This window comes from Epinephelus fuscoguttatus, linkage group LG13, assembly GCF_011397635.1.
Source record: "Epinephelus fuscoguttatus linkage group LG13, E.fuscoguttatus.final_Chr_v1".
NCBI classification, from domain to species: Eukaryota; Metazoa; Chordata; class Actinopteri; order Perciformes; family Serranidae; genus Epinephelus; species Epinephelus fuscoguttatus.
In genome coordinates, this window is record NC_064764.1 from 36,810,567 (window position 1) to 36,837,276 (window position 26,710).

A 26,710-nucleotide genomic window follows, 5' to 3' on the forward strand; every position below is an offset into this window, starting at 1 on the left:
ACTCTAAATTGTCCATAGGTGTGAATGGTTGTCTGTCTCTATGTGTCAGTCTTGTGATAGTCTGGCAACCTGTCCAGGTCATACCCACCTCTCACCCAGTATCAGTTGGGATAGGCTCCAGCCCCTCCATGACCCCTAACAGGTTACAGAGAATGAATGAATGAATTTAAACCACGACAGAAAAGTATTACAACCCTTAGAGTTTCTAATTCACTCAATTTTATATTCCTATTAGGAATGTCAGTAATTAACCGCTAATCGCTTATCTGCATGTTGGTCTGTAGGTTAACTCTGCTGCTCTTCAGTTTACTGAACTATGCACCACCTGGGTCTAGGAGGAGACACAACGCTGGCTGGCTATGTTAACATGTGAAAATATGCGCAGCAGCCAGGTCAGGCGGGAGCTAGCTAGAGGCGCAGCTAATTCAGTGATTAATGCTAGTAACGCAGTCCTGACCTAACAGCATTGCTGTGGAAACATCGTGGCCACCTTCGGTCTCTCCCCAGGTCACCAAGTGTTGCTAACCCCTCTAGCATTGCTCAACCACACATCAGGACTACTAATGTCAACTCACCACCGGGATGGCGTAATAATTGCGAATGAGCGTTGCTACTAGCTAGCTCCCACCTGACCCGGCTAGTGTGTAGTGCAGAGCAGCCATGGCTAATGTTAGCTAACCAGTGGACTGTTTCCACATTTTACCACAGCTAGCCGAATTTCTGTCGGCAAAGCCAACAGAAAATAAAATAAAGGCAAAATGTTTCCATTACAAAACATAAAATTCACCACTTCTAAACTGATAGAGCTTTGAAATGTGGCAGTATGAAATGTTGCACGTATAGACATTTTCAAATCAGTCTTCATGTACAGCTATGTTACCACACAGCAGTGAGGAAGATGTCATGTTGACTGTGATAGTCCCCAAATTGATTTATAAGTTAATTTCAGAGATAAATTGAAACTTGTGACTGTCTTTTTAGCCTGATATCAACCATACAACTGTAGATGTGATTTAAAAAATGCAGATTTTCAGATTTAGTGAAGCTGATCCATCTTGTACTCTGTTGTAGTGTCAGAAGAGATCGAGAGCAGAGAGGAAACGACTGTCACTGAAATTGGAATCACTCAAGAGAAAACGTGAGTTGTCTGATATGTTGTTGTTCAGTAGCCCTAATGAGCCACAAGTTTCATGTTAATGGAGCTGTTGGTTTCATTCAGTATTGCCATGGAGACAAAGGAAAGGGTGGTGACGGAGGTGAGTACAGGAGAGACTGCCGCCCCCTTCTTCATCAAGAAACCGACCGTCCAGAAGCTGGTGGAGGGAGGAGGTGTCGTGTTCGAATGCCAGGTTGGAGGAAATCCCAAACCTCATGTCATCTGGAAGAAGAGTGGTGTGCCGCTCACTACTGGATACAGGTACCAGATTCTGTTCACACCTGTTACTTTGCCATTGTCAAAAACTTTTGACTGGTTCCAGATGGTAAAGGTTCTGTCTCTAACCTTTATATATTAATCTTTTTTTTTATAGCTAATAGGTGAACAGGTTGTCATGTAACTTAAAAGCTATGACCTTCCCAGAGCTACTCAGTTTTCTACAAGAGACATTTGCTCTGAGCTCTAATTAATTAATTACTAATTTAAAGCTTCAGCTTGTTACTTTTTTTGTGTTTGCTTTAGGTGTGTTAGAAACTCAGCTTCCTCTTTCTGATGGTGACACAACAGGTAACTTTTGCTTTGTTTTTTGCCATTAGATACAAAGTTGCCTACAACAGGGAGACCGGAGCATGCAAACTGGAGATCTCCATGACCTTTGCTGATGATGCTGGAGAATACTCCATCTTTTTGAAGAATCCACATGGAGAAGCCTCAGCCTCCGCTGGCCTGCTGGAGGAAGGTACTGCCATCCTTTTGTTTCTTTCTTTAAAAAACAAAACAAAAAACCACTTGAATGAATTGAAGGAGGCACTGTTACACCAGTGTCTCATGGTGTTTCTGCTTCTACAGAGGAATATGAAGCCTACATGAAGCAACATGACGTGACATACAAAACTGAAGTGACAACAACAACCACAGTGGTTCAGGAGCCCTCTGTGGTCATGACTGAATATGAGATGGAACACAAGAGAGTAACCACCCCGATGAGCTATGTCTCAGAAACGGTATTTTCTTTCTTAACCAATCACAGAATTCAGTGATATTGATGTCATCATATTTAATGTTAAACATTACTGAGTTTTGCTTTTTTTTGCAGGAATTTCTAATTTCAGCCTTTGAAGAGAGGATCATCCATGAGATCGAGCTGCGTATCATGATGATTACCTACATACAGCTGGTGACAGAGGACGGAGAGGTGGCGGTGACTGTAGCAGAAGAGGAGGCAGTTCAGCCGACCTTCGATACGCCAGTCAAAAACTACAGGATTATGGACGGAATGGGCGTCACTTTCCACTGCAAGATGGGTGGAAACCCACTGCCAAAGGTACAGGGTGGAAAACCTTATCATATCATGTACATGTAAAAGGCTAGTCTAAAATCTAAGCAACTTTCTTTGATCCACATCAAAGCTGGGTATATGGCTGATAGATAGTACCTAGGTTTTTGTAATTTAATCAACAGGATCAGGTTATTGGCCTTTGTGGCTCCTGTTGTAATGTTTCAAAGTTGTGGTTCGTTAACAAATTTTGATGTGACTCTGATTCATATGAAAACAAGAAACTTCCAAGAAAACAACATGAACATGCACTGTATAGTGATAGTAGAAGTTTGGCCCTAAAGATAAGTGATTTTGGGGTCTTAAATGCTAGGACTTGATGCTGAGAAGTTATATCAGTGTATAAAATGATCTTCTGTCTTCTGCCAGATTGCTTGGTACAAAGATGGCCAGCGCATCAGGCCTGGTGGCCGTTACCAGATGGAGGTCCTTCAGGATGGACGAGCCAGCCTTCGTGTGCCTGTGGTTCAACCAGAGGATGAGGGCGTGTACACTGCCTTCGCTACCAACATGAAGGGAAATGCCGTCAGCTCTGGAAAGCTCTATGTAGAGCCTTCCGGAACTGTAACACCTCAGAGATACACACCACAGCCAGCGATGCAGAGGATCAGGTAAGGTCTAAAAGGACTAAGAAGTACTTCTGAATTGTATAACTGTGAACACCTGGGCATCAATGACTCTGCTCCCTCTTCAGGTCCACATCTCCTCGTTCTCTGAGCCGCTCACCTGGACGTTCTCCCAGCCGTTCTCCAGGACGCTCTCCGGCCCGCCGCCTTGACGAGACAGATGAGGCTCAGCTGGAAAGACTCTACAAGCCTGTCTTTGTCATGAAACCTTCCTCTATAAAATGCTCCGAGGGGCAAACCGCCAGATTCGACTTAAAGGTTGTTGGCAGACCAATGCCCGACACATACTGGTTCCACAATGGTAAGAGAAAGGCTCAACTAATTCTAGAAATGCACCTTTATCTATTGCTTCAGCCACATAAAACCATTTTATCCTTCTTTTCCCAGGACAACAAGTGGTCAATGACTACACCCACAAGATAGTGGTTAAAGAGGACGGTGTCCAGTCCCTGATCATTGTCCCAGCCATGCCAAAAGACACTGGAGAGTGGACAGTCGTTGCTCAGAACAGAGCTGGACGGACTTCTGTCTCTGTAACTCTTAATGTTGATGGTAAGTCTGTGCCAGATACAGCCTAAAATGTATACCTGGTGGGATGATTAGTATGTCAGTGCGGCACCCAGTCTTTGGAGCTCCTAGTCTTTATATTGTATTAAATGCCATTGCTGTTATATTTTCCCATCCGCAGCTCGAGAAAGCCTGGCGCGCCCTCAGTTTGTTGAGAAGTTGAAGAACATCACTGTGAAGCAGGGCACACTGGTTGAGTTGGCTGTCAAAGCCATTGGAAACCCCCTGCCTGACATCGTCTGGCTGAAAAACAGTGACATTATCACCCCACAGAAGCACCCACATATCAAGTGCGTATCATTACGTTTTGCTGTGTGTGTTTTCCTGATCCTTTGACAAGGGTATGTAGAAGTTAAGTAGCTTGTGCTGATCATTGTGTTGAAATGGCTCTGTATTTCAGGATTGAAGGAACTAAAGGAGAGGCCAAATTCCAGATCCCATCTCCTTCAGGCTCAGACAGTGCCTGGTACACAGCTACAGCCATCAACAAGGCTGGCAGAGACACCACTCGCTGCAGAGTCAATGTTGAGGTGGACTTTGCTGCTCCTCAAGCTGAGAGGAAGCTCATTATTACCAAAGGAATATACAAGGCAAAGGAGATTGCTGCTCCTGAGTTGGAGCCCCTTCATCTCCGCTATGGTCAAGAGCAGTGGGAGGAGGGTGACCTTTACGACAAAGAGAAGCAGCAGAAACCACAGTTTAAGAAGAAGCTGACCTCTATCAGAATGAAGCGCTTTGGTCCAGCTCATTTTGAGTGCAGACTGACCCCTATTGGTGATCCTAACATGGTAGTGGAGTGGCTGCATGATGGCAAACCTCTGGAAGCTGCTAATAGGTTGCGCATGGTAAATGAATTTGGCTACTGCAGTCTTGACTATGAAGTTGCTTACGCCAGAGACAGCGGCGTCATCACCTGCAGAGCCGTTAACAAATTTGGAGTCGACCAGACCTCGGCCACCCTGATTGTTAAGGATGAGAAAGGCCTTGTTGAAGAAACACAGCTTCCTGAAGGCAGGAAGGGACTGCACAGAATGGATGAGATCGAGCGCATAGCACATGAAGGAGGACCTACAGGAGTCACCACTGATGAAGAATATGAGAAGACCAAACCTGAGATTGTTCTTCTTCCTGAATCAGCAAGAGTGCTGGAAGGCGACATTGCACGATTCCGCTGTAGAGTGACCGGCTATCCAGCACCCAAGGTTAACTGGTACCTCAATGGGCAACTCATTCGCAAAAGCAAGAGATATAGACTTCGTTATGATGGTATTTACTACTTGGAGATTGTTGACATCAAGTCCTATGACTCAGGAGAGGTCAGGATTGTCGCAGACAATCCTCTGGGCACAACTGAGCACACTGTGAAGCTGGAGATCCAACAGAAAGAGGACTTTAGATCTGTCCTTCGCCGTGCTCCAGAGCCGAAGGCTGCAGAGCCTCCACATGACCCTGGCAGAATGGGATTTGACGTTGTGAAGGCCGACCGACCTGCAGAGGCCGCACAGGACAGGGAAGTTGTTAAGCTGCGTAAGGCACAGAGAATTGTTCATGAGAAAACCTCAGAGGAGTCAGATGAACTGAAGAGCAAGTTCAAGCGCAGGACAGAGGAAGGTTTCTATGAGTCCATCTCTGCTGTGGAGTTCAAGTCTCGTAAGAGAGATGACTCCTATGAGGATCTACTGAAGAAGACTAAGGAGGAGCTGCTTCATCACTTGAAAGAGAAAGAAGAAGCTGAAAGGAAGAGGATAGAGGAACAAGGCCAAATCACCATCCCCACTATCAAACCTGAGAGGATCCAGCTGTCCCCCAGCATGGAAGCACCCAAAATCCTGGAACGCATCACAAGTAAGACAGTTGCTCCAATGGACGAGGTTCGTTTCCGACTCAGAGTTGTGGGCAGACCCGAACCTGAATGCCAGTGGTTCAAGAACGGCATTCTGGTGGAAAAGTCTGACCGTATTTACTGGTACTGGCCTGAGGATCATGTGTGTGAACTGGTGATCAGAGATGTCACAGCAGAGGACTCTGCCAGCATCATGGTTAAAGCCATGAATATCGCTGGAGAGGCCTCAAGCCATGCCTTCCTGCTTGTGCAAGGTAATGCTATTTTATACCAAATCTCTCCAGCAAAATGCTAATTGTCTATGTCCTTATTTTTGTCAAAGTCTCACTTCATATGTTCTCATTGCAGCCAAGGCAGCAATCAGCTTTACTCAAAACCTGGAGGATGTAAGTGCAAATGAGAAAGACACCATGGTGACTTTTGAGTGCGAAACCAACGAACCTTTCGTCAAAGTCAAATGGCTCAAGAACGACATGGAGATCTTCTCCGGAGAGAAATACAGAATGCACTCGGACAGAAAGGTCCACTTCCTGTCTGTGCTGATGATTGAAATGAGGGACGATGCCGAATACACTTGTGTGGTTGTGGATGATGAGAGCATCAGGACGAGTGCAAGGCTTTACGTAGAAGGTAATCTCCCCACCCAGAAACTTTCAATCCACTATTTTCTTTGGCCTTACTTGGGTGGATAACTGTTCTTGATATTGTTCTGTACCCAGGTGCAGCCCTGGAGCTCGTAAAGCACATGGAGAACATAGAGGTGCCAGAGACCTACGCTGGAGAGTTTGAGGTTGAACTGTCTCGTGAGGACGCTGAGGGCATCTGGTACTTCGGAGACAAGGAGCTCTCTCCCAGTAGTAAATACATTATGTCCTCTCGCCGAGGAAGACAAACCCTGACAATCAAGGATATCAGAAAAGGAGACCAAGGGAAATATACCTTTGTGTGTGGAGATCTGATGACCAGCGCCTCACTGAAGATGAAATGTAAGCAACTTGAGAGAGCAGTGAAGTATTAGGAGCCACATATGTACATATGTATTCTCTTGAAAGGGATTCTTTCTTTATCAACAGGATACTTCTTTGAGTGATTCTATGAGTTGTAGCCTATTTCTGCTGTTTTATCAAATTTGTTAAATATGTTCAAGAATGAATGGTTTGAAAATGTTCTCTGATTGAGGGTGTCTTGTCTTGGTGCTTTCTGGGACTCTTGAATGACTTGTAGTCCTCAAAAAAGAGAACATTTATTAAGTAAATGAGCAGTTCTCGTACAGTTTGCATATTGTGACTCATTCTCTGCTTACTGTAGTTTAAAGCGATAATACTGGGTTCTTTGTACCTTCAGTGCGCCCGGTTACCTTGGTTCAACCCTTGACTGACCTCACAGTGTGTGAGGGTGACATCGCTCAGCTGGAGGTCAGGTTCTCCCAGGAGAATGTTGAGGGAACCTGGATGAAGAATGGACAGGCCATCTCCGCCTCGGACCGTGTCCACATCGTTATCGACAAACAGGTTCACAAGCTGTTGGTGGAGAATGTCAGCAGAGAAGATGCTGCTTCCTACTCTTTTGTTGTTCCTGCCCAAGACATCTCCACCTCGGGAAAACTCAGTGTTCAAAGTAAGAGTCAGAACAAGTAGCGGATTTTAGTAATATCCAACACTAAACACAATGAACCCTTACATCCACGATTATCATTAATTGTCTTTTCTTCTAGCAATTGACATCGTGGTCCCACTGAAGGACGTGTCCTCCATCGAAGGCACCAAGGCTGTTCTGGAGGCCAAGATCTCCGCTCAGGATGTCAGTTCAGTCAAATGGTATCACAACGACAAACTGGTGATGCCCAGTGACCGAGTCCAGATTTTGGCGAAGGGAGCCAAGCAGCGTATGGTCTTCACCAGGACTTACGCCTCTGATGAAGGACGTTACAAACTAGTGGTTGGCAAGGTCGACACTAGCTGCAGCCTGTCTGTCGAAAGTAAGATTCATTTTCTCATGATCCTGTTTTTAGGCCCCAATTCCAATTCAGTATTCTAACCATGTTGTTGTTTTTACAGAGGTACACATTGTGAAGCACATGGAAGACAAAGTGTGCTCAGAGTCCCAGAATGTAACCTTTAATGTCGAGGTTTCTCACCCGGGTATCGACCCGGCCTGGACTTTCAAGAACCAGCAGCTCAAACCTGGACCCAAATACAAGATGGAGTCCAAGGGCAAGGCTCACTCTCTGATGGTCATCGACACCATGAAGGATGAGGAGGGCCAGTACATGTTTTATGCCGGTGAAAAGACATCCAGCGCCAAGCTCACTGTGTCCGGTAAGGCTTAGTAACATTCCAATGAACAAACTCACACTCACATCAGAATTCTATGGCAGGGCCACACAGTGTTTACAGACACTGTCCTGTCCTAACAAAAGGCCTTAAGTTGGATTTCGACAGCAGCTTTTTTGTTCGTCATGGTCAGGAATCAAGAAATTGTCTTTGAGCGAGACGCTGAACCTCTACAAACGCACCCAACAATAAACCTTTAATTACATGCAGTGATGGTTCTTTATCGTCATGAATTAGTATATAAAATACTTTGCTGTTCTCACTGACCTCAATTTAGATGCTGTTACAGACTTTTTATGCCTTTGTGGCAGTGACAGCAGTGGATGGATGTGATTATGTTTTCGGGTTGTATTTCCATCTCATTCTCTTGAACATGACACAGTTTGACACAAATGTCCACTGGACCTAACGATGAACTGACTAGATTGTGTTGGTCAAAGGTCGAAGGACACTGTGACCTAGCATCCGTCTCATTCTCATGAAAGCTGTATCTCGAGAACGCCTTGAGGGAATGTCCTAAAGTTGAGCACAAATGTCCACGTGCACACAACAATAAAGTGTTTCAATTTTGTTGGTCAAGGGTCAAGGTCACTGGGATGTTGTGTCTGTCCCTTTCTTGTGAATGCCATATCTCAAGAACACCCTGTGGGAATTTCCTCAAATTTGGCACAAACGTTCACTTGGACTAAACCATGAATTGATCAGATATCGGCGGTCAATGTCACTGTGGCCTTGTGTCTGTCCCATTCTTGTGGACACGGTATCTCAAGAACGCCTTGAGGGAATTCCCTCCAATTTGGTACAAATGTCCACGTGCACACAACAATAAACTGATTAGATTTCGTTGGTCAAAGGTCAAAGGTCACTGTGACTTTGTGTCTCACTTTTGTGAATGCGGTATCTCACCAATATCTCTTTTGGTGACACTAATCTTGGGTGTCCACCTTGAATCTGTGCTGATTGTTCAGATCTTCTTTGTGTGAATCCTCCACGGTTTAGAATATGTAGTGACTTTGTAGCAACATCCACATTTGAAGCACTGTCTGCTGTCATGGCTTCATATGAGTCTGGACAGACATGAATGTAAACTGTAACAGTAACTTGACTGGTACACTGAGGTGTATAACCGTGAGGCAGTAATTCTAGCTACACTCTGACGGAGCTCTGTTGCCCCAGAATCTTAAAACAAACTGTTCACTTCTGTTGCCACCAGGTGGAGCCATCACACGTCCCCTGCATGACTTGACGGTGGCGGAGTCTCAGACAGCTGTGTTTGAGTGTGAAGTCGCCAATGCCGAAGCTGAGGGCAAATGGATGAAAGATGGTCATCATGTGAACTTCAGTGACAACGTGGTGAGCGAGATGGACGGGGCCGTCAGACGCCTCGTCATTGTCATCACGAGACCACAGGATGTCGGGGAGTACACCTACCAGGTGGCCAACTCCAAGACCACCGCCAACCTCAGGGTGGAGGGTAAGTAGCGGCCGCTCAACACAGTTACTGTGAATCATCATTATATTGTTTCTTATAGACTAGGTGTAAGAACTGAGTCATCTGTTTCCCTCTGCAGCGGTGAAGATCAAGAAAACTCTAAAGAACCAGACTGTGACAGAGACCCAGGAGGCGGTGTTCACACTGGAGCTCACACACCCCGATGTGAAAGGATCCCAGTGGGTCAAGAGTGGCGTGGAGCTGCAGAACAGTGACAAATACGAGATCACCACCGATGGCATGGTGCACACACTGAGGGTCAAGAACTGCAACACACAGGACGAGGCTGTTTATTCCTTCAAACTTGGAAAACTGTCTGCCAACGCCAGACTCAATGTTGAGAGTAAGTATGATTTACTGTAAATCTTGTCAGAATTAATGAGCCTTAAATCAATGATCAAACAATATCCAATACAAACATCTAGGAGCTAAACTTTTAGCATTTCACTATTTTAAATTTTGATCCTTTTTACCTGCCGTTTGTTTCTGCAGCAATCAAAATTGTGAAGAAGATAAAGGACGTGAAATCACTGCTGGAAGGCACCGCCTCCTTTGAGTTGAGCCTGTCACATGACAACATCCCCGTCAGGTGGATGTTTAAAGGCGTAGAGCTGAAGCCGAGCGACAAGTGCAAGATTCTGTCTGAGCGGAAAGCTCACAAACTGATCCTGCAGAACGTCGACAGCAGCAATGCAGGAGAGTACACCGCCATGGTCGGACACCTGCAGTGCAGCGCCTCGCTCTCTGTGGAGGGTATGTAACATTTTAATGATAATCCTAACAATAAAACTGCTCATGAAAAGAGGATAGGAAAGTAAATACATCTGAATCTTTAAGAAAGCACAAATGAAAACTGAAATCCAGTTTTTACATTTTTCTCTAATGTTTTTTAAACTTTCTAAAATCACATCAGTTGGTTTATCTTGTAAATTTTTGTAAAAAAAAAATGCAGTTTAGAAGTTGTGTAATTTATATTGATTTGTAAATTGTGATTATTTTATTTTAAATGAAAATATAGTTTTTTTTCGATTTGTAGTTATACAATTTCAAAATAAAAAATAGTAAAATGTTTATTGTTTAATTTTTTTTAAATATTATGTCAAAAGGAGAAAAATAAACTGTGTTCATTATAGTACATTACACATTACACATACATAAAATACATACAAATTAAAAATTAATTTGTATGTATTTTATGTAGTAAAATTCTACTTTTTTTTATTAAAATGTATATAAGTTATTTAGAATGTAAAGAATAATACGTTAAGATTTTACATATTATTTATAATTATTTGTAATGTTACATATTTTACAATTTGCAGTCACAAAAATAAAATATTATATGAACTATAAAATATTTGTGGTCACAATAGTAACAATTTGATATTCTCTGACATTCACAGTAGAGACAGACTTTGATGTTTTGTCTGACTCTCATTATGTTTTCTCCTGCAGCCCTGCGAGTCACCAAACCGCTGAAGAGCATTGAGGTCCCAGAGACCCAGACGGCCACGTTTGAGTGTGAGGTTTCTCACTTCAACGTGCCTTCCACCTGGCTGAAAGACGGCGTGGAGATCGAGATGAGCGAGAAGTTCAGGATCGTGGTTCAGGGAAAACTGCACCAGCTGAAGATCATGAACACCAGCAGGGACGACTCGGCAGAGTACACCTTCATCTGCGGGAATGACCGAGTCTCTGCAACGCTCACCGTTAGCCGTAAGATCACGTTTAAAGTCAAACCCAGAAGTCAATTAACAACAAAATAAAATGTCTCTGAGTGAGACTGATAACTCCCAAGTGTCTAACAGTGTCGATGTTTCAAACGTCCTGAAATCTTGTGGTTATAACTGTTCGTGGAGTTTCTGTGTGTTTCCCATGTGGTCACTCCCTTCAGGTTAAAGACTTAACAAATATTAACAATACACTTTTAAAGTATGGCAAATCAGACGTAAAGATGATCAGCAGAAAATATATGAGGTGGAGTAAAGAATTACATACAGTTTGTAAAAATGTGTGTAGGGGTGTACCCGACCTAGAATGATCAGTCAGTCGAATCAGTTTCAGCTGTTCAATATGAAATTTTTTTTCTGTATTCCATCTAGAATTTGAAAGTTTAAACAGAGCTCAATGGGACGTTTGTAATATAGTAAACAAGCTAACAGCGCTAAAGACAGATCAGAAATGTGCAATAACATTTTTTGCCGACAGTAGATATCAAACAAAAGCGAGAAACTGGGTCATATAAGATGCTGTGAGCTGTAAATTCACCTTTTCTAAGCATAGGAGAGAAGATAATATTATTTTGGAGCCTTACGGGGCAAAGCATCTCTTCTTCTGGGCAGCTGCCTTTTGTGTTTGCAGCTGCCTGTGTCTGCAGCTGTCTACCGCGAGAGCACATTGAGGACACTGCACACTGAGTGAAAAACAAAACGACGAGGTGTCTCAGACTGAAGATTCAAATCTCCAGCTTTCAGGGGGCAGCCCTAGATTTGTCTAATGTAAAAACAAATGCAGGAGACAAACCAAAATTTACTTTTAAAGACATGACAAATACAGGGGGGAAAAGGATTCGCAAAAAATGTATTAAGTTTAATTTGTATGTGTTGTGCTATGATATATCATTTAGATTTTTTTGTTTTCTATTATGTAATTAATTTCAAATTATTACATGATATTGTTATCAATATTGTCATTATTTTTAATATGTAGTTGGAAGTAGTAGTAGTAGTTATATATATACATAAAGACTGAACAAAAATTTAAATGCCACACTTTTATTTTTGCTCCCATTTTTCACAGGTTGAAGTTAAAGATCTGAGACTTGTTTTTATGCTCTCAACTGATGTATGTCTCTCAAATTTTGTCATTAAAAATCTGTGCTAGTGAGCTCTTTTTTTCCATGCTAATCCATCCACCTGACAGGTATGGCTGATTGAACAGCATCATTACTGCACAGGTGTGTTTTGGGATGATCACAACAACACAGTGACACAGATGGAGTGTGTTTGTAACATGCTAACTGCAGGAATGTCCACCAGAGCTGCTGACTGTCAACTCAGTATTCATTTTATTACCTTTTCACGTCTCCAGCGTTGTTTTCCTGAATTTGGCAGTACATCCAACCGACCTCACAACCACACAAATCGGTAACAATGACAAATTGCTGTCAGGTCAAGACCCTTATGAGGACAACGAGCATGCAGCAGTTCAGGCGGCTGCTCTCAGGCAAAGACGCTGGATGTGGTGGTTACATGTGGTCTGTGGTTGTGAGATCGGTTGGACGTACTACCAAATTCAGGAAAACAACACTGGAGATGTGTTATGGTAATAAAATGAACACTGAGTTGATAGCAGCTGTGGTGGATGTTCCTGCAGTCAGCATGTTAACAACACGCTCCATCTGTGCCACCTGTGCAGTAATGATGCTGTTCAATCAGCCACACCTGTCAGGTGGATGGATTATCATGGAAAAGAAGAGCTCACTAACACAGATTTTGCGACCAAAATTTGAGATGCATATATTTATTGAGAGCATCAAACAAGTGTCAGATTTTTAACGTCAACCTGTGAAAAATGGGTGCAAAAACAAAAGCGTTTAAATTTTGTTGTGTTTGTGACAGCTGGTGTTAAACATGAAACTGACCACAGAACATTTCATGAACATATGGTCATGCTGAACAGGACTTGTTAATGTGAATTCACAGACTTGCGTAAAACATAAACGCTGAAGTCAGATTGTTAAAGATATTTTTTTATCCTGATTCTTTAACTGACAGGGTTTAAACAGAGTCACTGATGTCAACAAAAGAGAAGGGAGGTCTGGTTTACCTAAAACTTTAGTAGTGGGCGGCCCAGCTCAGAGGGGTGAATAGTGCGTAGACGGGTTTCTATTGAACAAATTCCTCACTAGAAACATCACCAGCTACCCTTCCACTCTTAGTTGGAAAACAACAAAAATGAATAATATATGGGAAAAAATGGTCTAAGGTCTAAACTTGAGTCCAAAAGATCTGAATGGAGCCATGCCCATAGAGGGAAATTCTGTGTGTCATAATGCTTTAAAATATGGGCTGAATACAGCCAACCATGGGAACATGTTTAAATCTTTTTCACAACTCCAAGACAAGTGTGCCTCAAAAAGAAAATACAGACTGGAATAAAAAAAAGAACCAACCAGTACTGAAACCACAGACTGTATAAAAGAAGTGACGTCACCCACTGGTTTGTGGACTCCAGTTCTGAAACCTCCAGTTTGGCATTTTGGAGCCAGAAGTGACCATGTTTGGACGAGGGGGTGGAGCTGTGGAGGATACGCCTCTATCCTGATTGACAGGTCGCCGTGGTAGCGACTTGTCAATCACAAGGTAGTGACACGATAAAGCATCCTCTGCTTTATGGTGTGTTTGACTCCATCGTTTACAAAATGTTCATCATGATGTATTGAAGATCACTTGAAAACTACTCCTCGTTTGATTTATTTCTGAGGTCGTAAATCAAACCAGAAGTAGGACCAGTTTCTCATTGACTTCTATGCAGTCAGACTGGAGTCGCCACCTGCTGGACATTAGACAGAATGCAGGTTAGAGGGGCTTCACCACTGGCTCCACTTTTCAGACCCAGAGGCTACGTCCACTTCTTTATACAGTCTGTAATAGAAACTAATTTTCTACATCTGTTTGAACACCTGCTGCATCAAAAAACAACAACAACAACCCATATGTACAAAAAGCTAACGCTAATACTTCCGATTAGACTTAAAATGTGAAAGGATGATAGAAACTGGGTCTGAAAACAACAGTGGACGCCTGAGAAAACATTCTAGATGTCACAGGGGGTTGGAGGCCAGCTAAAGAATTTGATTTGAAGCTTAAAATGAGGTTCTTTAGGACCCCGCTGTGTCTTTAAAAACTGTCCTACCAACAACACTGGGGTGTGGTCCATGACCTTTAGCTCATTTATTTTTGGACTGCCCAAAAATACTTTGGAAATACTTCACAGAAGAGGAAAGGGACATCCTCCTGGACCTGCCACCTGTCTGAGCACCTGTTTACCACAGACCAGTGTTACTATACTGCACAATCTGTTCATGGTTGCAAGACAAAATAATTACTGTTAATTGGATGAAGCCGAGTCCTCCCACAGTGTTCAGTGGTTTAAAAAGTCATAATAACTTCCTGTGTTTGTACAAGGAGATCTACTTCAGTTATTGACGACCTTTAGTGGAGAATCTTGTACTTTTTTTGTTTTGATGTGTAATTTTTGTAGGTATGTACTGTATATTAATGGCTGTGTGTGTGTGTGTTCTGTCTCTGTTATTTTTTTAAACCCAGCTGTCAGAAAAATGTTGGCATTGTACTTTTCTGTGAACAACAGATGTTACATTTGTACATTATAATGCAGCAGATATGTTGAAACTTTAAGTTTAAACAACAAGGGCACAAAAACCTCTTGGTTATGGTTAGAAAAAGATCATGTTCAGCTTAAAATACCCAGTTTTGGAGCCACAATACTGGCAGGAAGCACAGTAACATCTCCGTATAAAACAACCACTTTTTGTGGCACTATCCCAGCAGAAAGCGCAGTGATGTCCCTGTAAAAATAATCTCTTTTCTTGGCACTATTCCGGCAGGAAACACAGGAATGTCTGGCTAAAAAACATTACTTTGTGTGGCACTATACTGGCAGGAAATGCAGCTACATTTGTGTAAATAACAACCACTTTCCATGGCACTATGCTGGCAGGAAACATAGCAATGCCTCGCTTGTAAAGAACCACTTTTTGCGGCACTGTCCCGGAAGGAAGTGCAGCGACATCTCTGTAAAAAACAACCACTTTTTGTGGCACTATATCGGCAGGAAAACAGAATTGTCTTGCTAAAGAAAAAACTGCTTTTTGTGGCACTATACAGTACAGAGATGTCTCTGTATAAAACAGCTACTTTTGTGGCACTATGCTGGTATGAAGCGCAGCTACATTTCTGTAAAAACACAACCTCTTCTTGTGGCACTATACTGGCAGGAAACACAGCGATGTCTCTGTATAAAACAACCACTTTCTGTGGCATTACACTATCAGGAAATGCAGCTACATCTCTGTAAAAAACAAAGCAAACATGGCACATCCTGGCAGGAAATGCAGAAATGTCTTGCTACAAAACAACCGCGTTTTGTGGCGCTATTTCGGCAGGAAGTGCAGCAGCGCCTCGCTAAAAAAGAACTTCTTTTCATGGCTCATCCGGGCAGGAAATGCAGCAACATCTTTGTAAAAAACCAACTGCTTTTTGTGGCACTATACTGAAAAGAAGGGCAGCGACATGCTGGCAGAAAATTCTCATTTCTTGTAACATTATCCTTGGTGAAAACACGGCAGCGGGTCACTAAAAAACATCCTTGTTTGGTACCCAGAATGACTGGTTTTGTTGTGTGTTGGTGTTGAACAATGGTCTGTAGCTCGGTAGGCGTCTCTTCGAGGTGACACACCATTACCATCCCCTCCACCTCCTGGTGACAAAGTCAGCTTATTTACTAGGTCACTTTAGAAACGTTGATATGATGCATATGAAACAAATGTAATGTGATGGTTTGTAGAAACGTACAATGCCAACAGTTTTGTCTGATGCCTGGGTTGTATTTCATCTGTATGTGCATGTGTCTAGTGAACTCAAGGTGATTTTATTTTGTAACGTTAATTGCCTGTTAAGGTGTGTAAGTAACAATTAAGTTAAAAAACATAGTTAACTAAGAGTATAATGTAACTGAGATAGAGTGGATTGTTGGATTGGACCTCTTCGACTTTGAATTAGATTTTTTTTTATAAAATACAAAGAGTAAAACCAGAATCCTCTAAAACTTTATTAATCTAAATTGAAGAGTTACTAACAAAACTATTTTAAATCTTAATTTTCAGTTGTCGTCTGTCTTTGTGTCTCTAAAAGCCGTTGACTAAATGTTGTGTATATTTTAACCCATACTGTCGTCTCCTCTGTAGCCGTGCTGATCACGTCCATGCTGAAGGACCTGAACGCTCAGGAGCGAGACACCATCACCTTCGAGGTCACCGTCAACTACGAGGGCATCACCTACAAGTGGCTGAAGAACGGCGTGGAGGTGAAGTCGTCGGACAGATGTCAGGTCCGCAGCCGGCAGCTCACGCACTCCCTTTCCATTCGGAATGTTCACTTCGGGGACGGAGGAGAGTACCAGTTCGTGGCAGGATCTGCTGCCACTGCCGCCAACCTGTTTGTTGAAGGTAATGGGATGCTTTTTGTGTTAGTTAAAGTTTGTTGAACCAAAGATATTTAGTTGATTCAACATAGTTTGTAGGAAAAATCTTCAAACTGCAGATTCATATACCTGTTTATTTTGTCGAATCAGCCCGTGTGATTGAATTCACCAAGAAAATCAAGGACATTAAGATCACAGAGAAGAAGAAGGCGATTTTTGAGTGTGAGGTTTCTGAGCCGAACATTCAGGTGATGTGGATGAAGAATGGTCAGGAGCTGGACTTGTCTGAGGAGAGGTACGACTCCAAGTTTATTAACCATGAATCATTCTGTTTTAACAGTTAGATCAGCAGAAGGATGTTTAAAAGTCGAATACGAGCTGAGAGTTGTGGTATTGTTGTGTTGTGTTTAGGTACACTGTGACAGCAGAGAAGTTTGTTCATCGTCTGATGGTCCAGACGGTTCGTATGTCTGATGCCGGAGAGTATTCGGTGGTTGCCGGATCAAGCATCTCCAAGGCTCAGCTGATCGTGGAGGGCCGCGACATTCGCATCTCCGAACCTGCAGAGCGGGAAATCACGGTGAGGTGGACGCTTATTTAAACCAAAATGATCTCATAAACTGTGAAAGGTTTCAAAATGACAAACCGAAAGTAGCTACTTCCTGTCATGTGATCATTGTCAGATTCAGTTTACAAAGAAAAGAGATGTGTTTTCAAAGTGTTGAACTCCTCCTTTAAATAACAATAAACTTCATATGTTCATTTCTGATTTATCTGACGACACGTTTTGTCTCTTGCAGGTTCTGGAGAGACACCGAGCAACCTTTGAGTTCGAGGTGAACGAGGACGACGTGGAGGGTCGCTGGCTGAGGAACGGGGTGGAGATCCAGTTCTCTGTGGAGGAGAGGTTCAACTACGTGACCATCAGGAAGATACACCGGCTCACCATCTCTGAGACCTATAGGAGCGACGCCGGCGAGTACACCTTCATCGCTGGCAAGAACAGGAGCACCGTGCACCTCCGAGTCAACCGTGAGTTTGTCTCCACGCGCCGATCATAATAATAATAATTAAAGGTTTATTCTGATGTTTCTTCTGTTTCAGTCAGTGCAGCACGTCACGCCAACTCTTTCATTTTCTTTGATGCCTATTTTTGACATTTACATCTTAAAACAACAAAAGTAGTTGTCAGTGTCAATTCTAATTTTCTCTGTTGACAATTTTTATGCCTCCACGCTGGAGATAGCCCTGGCCGGAGGCATTATGTTTTTGGGTTGGCTGTACGTTTGGAATTTCTTCAGATTTGGCACAAATTTCCACTTGGACTTGAGGATAAACTGATTAGATTTTGGTGGTCAAGGGTCAAAGTCAAGGTCACTGTGACCTCTTCTGTCTCTTTCTCATAAACACGTTGAGGGAATAGTGTTTTTTAAAGTTGTCAAAAAAGTCCACATTAAGTCAAGGTTGAACTGATTACATTTTGATTGTCAAAGGTCAAAGTTGCAGGGACCTTGCATCTGTCTCATTCTTTGAACGTGATATCACAAGAACACCTTGATGGAATTTCTTCAAATTGATCAAATGTTTACTGGACTTGAGGAAGTAGAGTAGAATTTGGTGGTAGAACGTCAAAGGTCAGGGTCACTGTGACCTCTTCTGTCTCATTCTCATAAATGTATTATCTTAAGAACAACTTGAGGGAATGTTTTTTTTTTTTTTTAAAGTCAACATCCACTTTAAGTCAAGGATGAAGTGATTAGATTTTGGTGGTTAAAGGTCAAGATTACTGTGACCTTGCATCTGTCTCATTCTTGTGATCATGATATCTTAAGAATACGTTGAGGGTTCTTCAGATTTGGCAAAAAACATTCTCTGGGACTCGAGGATGAACTGATTAGATTTCGGTGGTCAAAGGTCAAGGTCACTATGACCTCTTCAGAATCTCAAGAACACTGTAAGGGAATGTTTTTTGTTTAAATTTGGCACAAACGTCCACTTACAAACTTCGACTTTGATATTAAAATCAACAACCTTGAAACATGTGATAAATGTTCTCTTGTGTCTTTGCTCACGAAAATTTTTACTTCCTGTCTGGTTCAGTCCCGGAGCCTCCTCAGATCCTCCGCCACATGGAACCCCAGTCGGTGGAGGCCGGTAAACCTGCTCGCTTCTCGGTGGAGGTCAGCGGCGTTCCCCAGCCTCAGGTCTTCTGGTACAAAAACTCCCAGGCTCTGTCCCCTGGCTTCAAGTGTAAGTTCCTCCACGACGGCAACGAGCACTCGCTGCTGCTGATCGAAGTGTTCCCCGAGGATGCCGCCGTCTACAACTGCGAGGCCAAGAACGACTACGGCACCGCCACAAGTACCGCATCGCTCAACGTGGAAGGTAAGACGAGACGTTAGTTGAACAAAGACCAACATGAACACCAGGACGTGTGTAAATACAACTGTGTGTGTGTGTTGCAGTGTCTGAGGTGGTGTCTCCAGACTCAGCTGCACCTGTCGCACCTCCTGTCGTCATCTCACCCATCACCAGCACCTCCACCCGTGAGGGACAACCAGCTCGCTTTCAGTGCAGAGTCCGCGGAGACGGTAAGGAAACTAAACTCTTACTTCATGCAGGTAAAGTCAGTATTTCTGTAGTTTGAAACAGCAGTGTGTGTTTGGTGGCTCTGTTAGAGAACAACCATCCGATCCTCGTCTTTACTGAGCATCACACTGAGTTTCAGCTCAGAGTTTTTGTGTCCGATAAACAGAGAGAATACTGGACTATATTGAATATTGGATGCCATCACAGCGTTCATCGTGAAGCTCAGCCTGCCACCACACAAACACTTTTGTCCCCTATCGTCTGTCCAGATGTGAAGATCAGGTGGTACCACGGAGAGAAGGAGATCAAGCAGTCGGTCTTCTTCAGGATGTCTCAGTTTGACGACAGCTGTCAGCTGGAGATCTCCAGGGTTTACCCCGAGGACGAGGGCGAGTACACCTGCGTGGCCACGAACAACGCTGGACAGGTGTCCTGCTCTGCCACTCTCTCAATTGACGGTAAGTTTGTCACCAGCAAACCCTTAAAAAGAGACACTGTAAAGGTAAATAACAGGAGCGAGCAGCAGCCATGGTACCAAACATTTTTATCTCCAGAGGACTAAACTGTTGTTATCTGGAGATAAAAGACAGTGCTCATATCTTGTTTTTTAAGACTGTTACTCTGAAATTAGGATTCAACAAACAGATTATCTCAACAGAAATTTGTTGTGTCTTTATTTTTCATTTCATATTTCAGTATCATATATATTGTAACATTTCCTCAGAGTTTTGGAAGCTGTTTGTATTTAATATAACCTGACAGATTGAATAACCTTATCACACTCATGCAAAAATCATTCAGAAATCCAGTAACGGTCTTGTTAAACATACATATGAGCAGCGTCCCTGACTGCTGTGAGCTCCACGCTGATGCCTGTCATAATGTTAAATACAGACGGGTGACATAGATGTTTCTGTCCACGTTCAGCTGTACGATGTTAATATGAGACTGTCAGTGAAACACAAACTGATTAAATATCCTGACTGTGGTTTTTCCCTTGATAAGATGTTTTGTTTCAGTGCAGTATGATGCCATATCACGGCGCTGTTCTTCTTTTCTTCACTGAAACGTATAAACACGTCCCAGTGAGCACTGGTTCAGTGGTTTGAAGGTGAAAAGATGCAAAGAAGCTGAACTTGGTTTTGATGAAAAGTTCTCACAACTAAACGACAAAATCAGGAGTAGGTTTAGAAACTGAAGCCCCCTTTCCACCACACACTTTTGGCATGGTACCTTTGGAACCAAAAGTAACCCTTCAGACATGGTACCTAGACCACCGCAAACAGTACTCTTAAATGTGGGCGGGGTTGTCGTCACTCACTGCTCCGTCTAGCACTCACTATATTTCCTCCTTTATCAGTCTGCACCTCATTCATCATCCACAGAACGAGGCTGCACGCCGACATTTTCAGAACAAAATAGAACAGGCTGCAGTGAGAGTCTCTCTCCATGGGATATGGGATATTTAAGTTTACAGCTCCACCTTTTAGTACCAGATCTGTGTGCTAGGTACCCCAACAGAAGGGGGACCAAACATGGGGCCGGTACGGAACGGTTCTATTGGTACCATCCACAACTTTTCACAGTGGAAACAGAAAAAAAGCTTACTGAACTGAACTGAAACATATTGTACTGCTTGGTGGAAATGGGGTTAAAGTCACTCTACTTCCTCCTTTGCTTCAGAGAGGAGCCATTATCCACACGACCAAAGAGGCAGAAAAAGTAAAAAAATAAACAAACCACAATCGAATAAACAACTGATGGTGAGATGTTTCTCATGAGGACAGTTTCAGACCACCCAAACTGTGCTGACTGGGATGGATTTAGATTTAAAACAAAGCTCATGACATCACTGACCATGCTTCCTTTCAGGGGAAACACAAACCGTGGACAGTCATGCTGAGTCTCAGTGGCATGTCTCCACCAGCCTCACCAGTATAAAGAAACCTTCCATTGGCCAAAAGCCAGTTTTCATCCAGCCAATCACAAGCTGCACGGTGCCACACGGCGAGGTGGCACGCTTTCATGCATGTGTGTCCGGCATGCCGAAGCCGGAGATAAGCTGGTTCCACAACCGGCAACCGGTTCAGCCTACCAAGAACGTGGTGTTTCACTTCGATGAGGTGACCAGCACCGCCATGCTCATCATAGTCGATGCTTTCGCTGAGCACGCAGGACAGTACACCTGCAGGGCTGCCAATAACGCTGGAGAGGCCGCATGCTCGGCCACCCTCACCGTAACCAGAGAAGAAGAAGGTAACCCCTGGATCCATTGGCTGCAGCCAGATTCTGAAATAAACCTGTTTTTCTTTCTGCAAGATTAATTCACCCTCTTTGAATTCCTTCTTATTGTTTCCACACAAATCACTTCAGGGATGTCCCGAACCACGCTGCACAATTAGCCTCCGCACTGGTGATTGCTGTGGCCAAAGGCATCATGATTTCGGGTTGTCCGTCTGTCCGTCCCATTCACGTGAACACACTATATCAAGAACATCTTGAGGGAATTTCTTCAAATTTGGCACAGACATTCCACTTGGACTCAACAATTAACTGATTCAATTTTGGTGGTCAAAGGTCACTGTGACCTCAACTTTATCATTCTTGTAACGCATATCTCGAGAACACCTTGAGGGATTTTTTCTTAATTTGCCAGAAATATCCCCTTTAAGTCTAGCATGAACTGATTTGATTTTGGTGGTCAAACGTCAAGGTCACTTCTATTGTCTCATTCTCATAAACATGATATCTCAAAAACACCTTGAGGGATTTTTTATTTTGTATTTAAATTTGGCAGAAGTGTCCATTTGGACTCAACAATGAACTGATTGGGGTCAAAGGTCAAGGTCACAGTGATCTCTTCTCTCTTATTCTTGTGAACGCCCTATCTCAAGATCACCTTGAGGCACAAATGTCCACTTTAAGTCAAGGATGAACTGACTAGACTTTGGTGACCTTTAGTGACACCATGAATACCTTGAGGGAATCTCTTCAAATTTGGCACAAATGTCCACTTGGACCCAAAAATGAATTCATTTAGTGGTAGAAAGTCAAAGGTCAAGGTCACTGTGACCTCGTAAAGCATATTTTTGGCCATGATTCAAGAATTCATACGCAAACTATAACAGAATGTCCTTTGTAGCTCCTCGGTATCTTGTGTAAATTGCAGTTGCTCTGGTGGATAAATTGTAAAAAGAAAAAAAAAAAAAAAATTGCAACATTGCTTCCGTATATTTCGGGACATCCCTCCTTCAGACTTGACTAACCTCACAGTTCCAGAAAGATGCACCTGTTTGCTTGAAAACCTTGGATTATCACCTCTTGTCTCTGCTCCGCCTTTGTTACCACTCCCCACAGGATCAAACTCACCTCTCCACCCTCCTTCACCCTCCTCTCGTCTCCCACACAGGAAAACTGTGGAACATGCATGAAACTCACCTGTGTAACCTCCATCCTCCAGGAAACTCCTTATTTGTCTGATTCCTGTGTTAATGTCTGTTTCTTCTTTTGTCGCCGTGTTTCACCTTGTTCCTTTTGTTTGTGTTGTTTGATTTCTCACTTCAAAATCTATTTTCTCAAAAAATGCTGATTAAAGCGCAGTATGAGCCACAGATCTCTGGGACTTAAATCTATTTGCTTTGTGCATTTGGCTTCAGCCATTTTGGTACATCAACTCGTTGCACTAAAGGACTGAAAAACCTGTAGTACAAACCAGCTATCTAGCCTTAGCTACACTTACTGGTGATTACACACATCTGAATTTTGGGGAGATACGCAGCTGCCAATTTAATGGGGTGTAATGGTAAATAATATAATGAGTAGTGTAACAACTTACTGTTGGCAGGGGATAGTAAGTAAAGTAATTTTATTACTTTTGAAATGAGTAACAAGTAATGTATTACATTTTTAGAGTGACAAGCCCAACACTAGATGGGGCCCAAACACAAAAGGTGAATAGATTTGTGTCCAGAAACACTGAGGTGTTAATCCGTTCCTGTTCATGGGAATGACTGTGTTAATTGGAAAGGAGTTGAAGACCCTCACTGGATCAATCCTGTACGCAAACCGTGCACTCAGTGAATTAATGTCGTCTCTTTCCTTCACAGTACCTGTGACTCACGTGAGAGAGCATATCGAAGCCAAGATTGAGGAAGAAGTCAAAGGTAAAATCACGTCAGATTTCCGACCATCACCCATCAAACACACCAGATTATTGTCACACATGAGAAATTTGCAAAGTGGAAAAGGGACAGTTTCACCAACCATCTGTTTTACTTGATTTTACTCTTACATGTTTGACTTCGTAAGTAGTCTGTCAGCAGGAAACTCTGATCCAAGCTTTGACTCACTGAAGGCGGATTTTAAGTGCAGAAGCTGTTGAGAAAGTGAAGAATAAAAACAGACTTGTGGGTGCATGAATTATGGATTATTTGGATTATAGTTGACCTGTGTCCACAGACTGCTTTTAGAGTTTAAAAATATGTCATCATGGTGAACTGTCCCTTTCAGTGATGTTTGAATTTCCACAGCAGCATGTTCATCTTTATCTGTCTTGATATAAAATTCCTGTGGTCCTATTATTCTACCTGCTCTTCCTCTGATAATATTCCATGGTTCCCCCCAGGCGAGCACTGATAGAACTTGCTTGTACCAGTTTTTGACACTTGCGGTTTGCATCCAAAAGTTCATTTATGTTTTGGCATGAAGGTTCTTCTGATCTTTTCCCAGAAAAGGTGCAGGATTCGTATCTTTTAAAGCTTCTAGATTTGAAATGCCCTTTAAAAGATATGGAAGTTCACTGCATCCGGAACTGACACCTTCCTCCTGCAAAATATTTCTTAGCCTGGCTTGCAGATAGTGGGATGTGACTCCTGTGGTTTGCACTAAATAACACCAGTAAACTATATTAGTTCGAATAAACGCCTTCTCACCCAATTTTACAGCTTCATTTGCTTAAGCTTTGGAATATAAGATATGTTTTTGAGAGCTTTGCCTCTCATTGATACTTGTGCATCATTTATTTCCTCTTAAGTTTAAGGATTAGAAAGGGCGTTTATTCTCCTGTCTGCAAGTCAGGTAAGGAATATTCTAGTATAAAGCCAAAGCAATTATAAAAAAGTAAAACAAGTGAATGTTAGCAGCCCATCTTGGAAACATTATGCTTTTTTAATGATAATAAAATAATTTATGTTTTGAAGAAATTTCCACAGACGAAGGATCAAAACTTCCTGCAGGTTTCTAATAAAAAGAATCAAGTCTTGCGTTTATTCGAACAAATATGGTGAGTGAAATTATTTCTTATGGCATTGTGACTCCCTGCATGCATTTAATATTTCCATTAATTATTCATTCAAATCCTTTTCTCTCTATTTATCCCTGGAGGCTGTGTTGTTCTGACAGTTGTCTGCTTCTGTTTGCAGAGCTGTTTTATCACGAAAGCAAAGAAGGAACGCCGCACATCAGCACCGAACTCACCGCCACTCGACAGCTGAGAGGAGCCTTCTCTGACACTGAGGACTTCCCAGATCACGGCCTGGTGTCGGCCAATCGGTGCTCCAGCAGGACTTCTTCCATCAGCTCGTGGACAGAGAACATCAAACCTTCGTTCACCAAGAAGCTCAAGTTCCAGTCAGTCCTGGAAGGAGAGCCTGTGGAGTTGAAGTGTAAATTGGTTGCATGTCCTTCACCAACTATCCTTTGGTTTCATAACAATAAATCTATTCCGAAAGAGCGTAGAAGAAGGATCTGTACTGACAGCAGAATGCACATGCACACTACCAGTCTGGTTATTGAGAGTATCAAAGAGAAGGACTCGGGCAGTTATAAGGTAATGGCGATAAACACGGAGGGTTCTGCTGAGTCCACAGCATCACTTTTGGTGTCACTGAGGGAAGAGCAGTCTGCTAACTACCTGGGCTTTGTTAAACGCTCTGCCAAAGCCCATGAAAGCGTAGACACCATGGCAGAGCAGAGGAGAGAAAGGAAGATTAGGGTCGAGCTCAGGTGCGTAGGTTCTCCGTTCGACAAGATGTCCAAAGTCCATCAGGGAAGATCTCGATCAAAGACCTCTCTGGTGCGTACCGTGTACTTCAGGTCTGGTTCCCATGCAAAAGAGAAAGAGACAGAGAAAGAGTCCAAACGTTTGGAGACTGCCTCTGAGCGCGCCCCATCTCCACCTCCCATGTTTGACAGGTCTGAGCGCTTTAACGACAGATACAGTGATATCTACTGTGACCGGCGCACCGGCGGCAGGTTCAGTGACAAGTTTAGCGACAGGTGCAGTGACAGATACAGCGAGAGGTTCAGTGACACTGAGAGCCTTCACAACGAGGTAAGGACAAAACTTACCACACTCCAAAAAGCTGTCAAACAGAGGAAGAGGTTTTCTATCTCCACCATGTCCTCCTCTGAGTTTGAGTCAGAGTCAGTTGCCAGCGAGTCGAGCTATGCAGATTATGTAGAGAGGCTCAGGGTCAAGCCTGCCTCACTGCCTGATGTTCAGCATTTCAATCGACCCTTCGATTTGGGGGAGAGTCACAGGGAGTCTCTAGGTAAAAGCTCACAGCACAGGGAGCCCTCTCAGCCTCACATGAGGCATTCGTTTGAGCCTCAGTCCAGAACCAGGGCCATTCAGATCATGAGAGGTGAGTTGGTTGATACACTGGTGCCAGACACAGAAAGGAAACCAAGTCAAACATATTCAGAGACAGTTGAGGATAAAAAAGTTGAGAGCTATGTTGAATCTCAGGCAGATGGTAGATTCAAGCAAATGGTAAGTGAATGTCACAGTGCGGTCGCTGGTCAAAAGGTGGAGGCTACAAAGGTTGAGGTTGAGCTACGTCACCCTGAAGTCCCATACTCTAAATCATTAGCATACCCTGAAACTACAACTTACACTGAAAGCAGGGAATCTGTCAGAACTTCGCCTGCTCAAGGGAAGAAATCACTTCTGGCGTCACCCATGGCTAAGCCAGTCGCATCTATCAGGGAGAAGTTCCTGAGCGATGCAGTAAGACCAGATGACGTAGCAACAACAGAAACTGTTGATCCATATGGAGAGGAGCGTGCAGGGGAGTCTTTGAGGGCTCAGTATGAGAAGAGCCTTGAAGAAGAACGGATGCAGTGTGAGGAAAAACTGCTGGCCTTGCGGATCAGGAAATGGCAACAAGGTAGTAGGATGTCAGAAGAGGAGACATTTCACTCTGAAACTGATCTGCCCATGCCTGCGGAGATGCAGTACATGGAGCCCGCAGGGCACATTTACCCTCAGCAGGAGGTGATGGAGAAAAGAGCAGCTGTAGAAACTGAGGCCATTCCCTCCTCTTTCCATAAATCACTCAGGATGACGGCAAGTTTGGTAGATCCTGAAGCTGCAACTGTGTCAGCACCCAGACCAGCTAAAGTAAAAGCCAGAGAAGAAGAATTGGGCACATCCATCTCTGTGCTCACAAAGTCAGCCACAGTGGAGGCCAAATCAGAAGAAATGAAAGTTGGGGCACCACTCATGTCCATACAAAAATCCCCCAGAATAAAATCCAGAACTG

General features: G+C 43.2%; 2 protein-coding genes across 10 annotated transcripts in view; both read left to right on the plus strand.

The window, feature by feature from the left end:
* Positions 1 to 26,710, plus strand: part of ttn.2 (titin, tandem duplicate 2) — a 249,401-nt gene that overhangs the window by 19,325 nt on the left and 203,366 nt on the right. For all 9 annotated transcript variants that reach the window (XM_049594294.1, XM_049594295.1, XM_049594296.1 and 6 more), the window contains exons 11-37: positions 1,072 to 1,138; positions 1,220 to 1,417; positions 1,753 to 1,895; positions 2,006 to 2,160; positions 2,253 to 2,480; positions 2,862 to 3,103; positions 3,187 to 3,419; positions 3,506 to 3,670; positions 3,807 to 3,975; positions 4,086 to 5,782; positions 5,877 to 6,158; positions 6,248 to 6,514; positions 6,873 to 7,145; positions 7,243 to 7,506; positions 7,586 to 7,846; positions 9,075 to 9,335; positions 9,433 to 9,696; positions 9,846 to 10,106; positions 10,809 to 11,069; positions 16,342 to 16,602; positions 16,728 to 16,872; positions 16,989 to 17,157; positions 17,378 to 17,609; positions 18,678 to 18,962; positions 19,043 to 19,168; positions 19,436 to 19,624; positions 23,273 to 23,329. In XM_049594294.1, coding sequence (XP_049450251.1) covers positions 1,072 to 1,138; positions 1,220 to 1,417; positions 1,753 to 1,895; positions 2,006 to 2,160; positions 2,253 to 2,480; positions 2,862 to 3,103; positions 3,187 to 3,419; positions 3,506 to 3,670; positions 3,807 to 3,975; positions 4,086 to 5,782; positions 5,877 to 6,158; positions 6,248 to 6,514; positions 6,873 to 7,145; positions 7,243 to 7,506; positions 7,586 to 7,846; positions 9,075 to 9,335; positions 9,433 to 9,696; positions 9,846 to 10,106; positions 10,809 to 11,069; positions 16,342 to 16,602; positions 16,728 to 16,872; positions 16,989 to 17,157; positions 17,378 to 17,609; positions 18,678 to 18,962; positions 19,043 to 19,168; positions 19,436 to 19,624; positions 23,273 to 23,329 — 7,155 coding nt within the window. The remainder of the gene's footprint in view (positions 1 to 1,071; positions 1,139 to 1,219; positions 1,418 to 1,752; positions 1,896 to 2,005; positions 2,161 to 2,252; positions 2,481 to 2,861; positions 3,104 to 3,186; positions 3,420 to 3,505; positions 3,671 to 3,806; positions 3,976 to 4,085; positions 5,783 to 5,876; positions 6,159 to 6,247; positions 6,515 to 6,872; positions 7,146 to 7,242; positions 7,507 to 7,585; positions 7,847 to 9,074; positions 9,336 to 9,432; positions 9,697 to 9,845; positions 10,107 to 10,808; positions 11,070 to 16,341; positions 16,603 to 16,727; positions 16,873 to 16,988; positions 17,158 to 17,377; positions 17,610 to 18,677; positions 18,963 to 19,042; positions 19,169 to 19,435; positions 19,625 to 23,272; positions 23,330 to 26,710) is intronic.
* On the plus strand, positions 19,646 to 22,779 carry LOC125899812 (myosin light chain kinase, smooth muscle). The gene is made up of 2 exons (XM_049594375.1): positions 19,646 to 21,422; positions 22,524 to 22,779. Exons 1-2 carry the CDS (start codon positions 21,209 to 21,211, stop codon positions 22,595 to 22,597), a joined length of 288 nt encoding a protein of 95 aa, XP_049450332.1. The 5' UTR covers positions 19,646 to 21,208; the 3' UTR covers positions 22,598 to 22,779.

Excerpts from the sequence above, each read along its gene's own strand:
- LOC125899812 (XM_049594375.1), top strand. The coding sequence starts at position 21,209 with ATGCCGAAGCCGGAGATAAGCTGGTTCCACAACCGGCAACCGGTTCAG. Across the intron at positions 21,423-22,523 it reads CGTAACCAGAGAAGAAGAAG|GATCAAACTCACCTCTCCAC; the intron begins GTAACCCCTGGA and ends CACTCCCCACAG.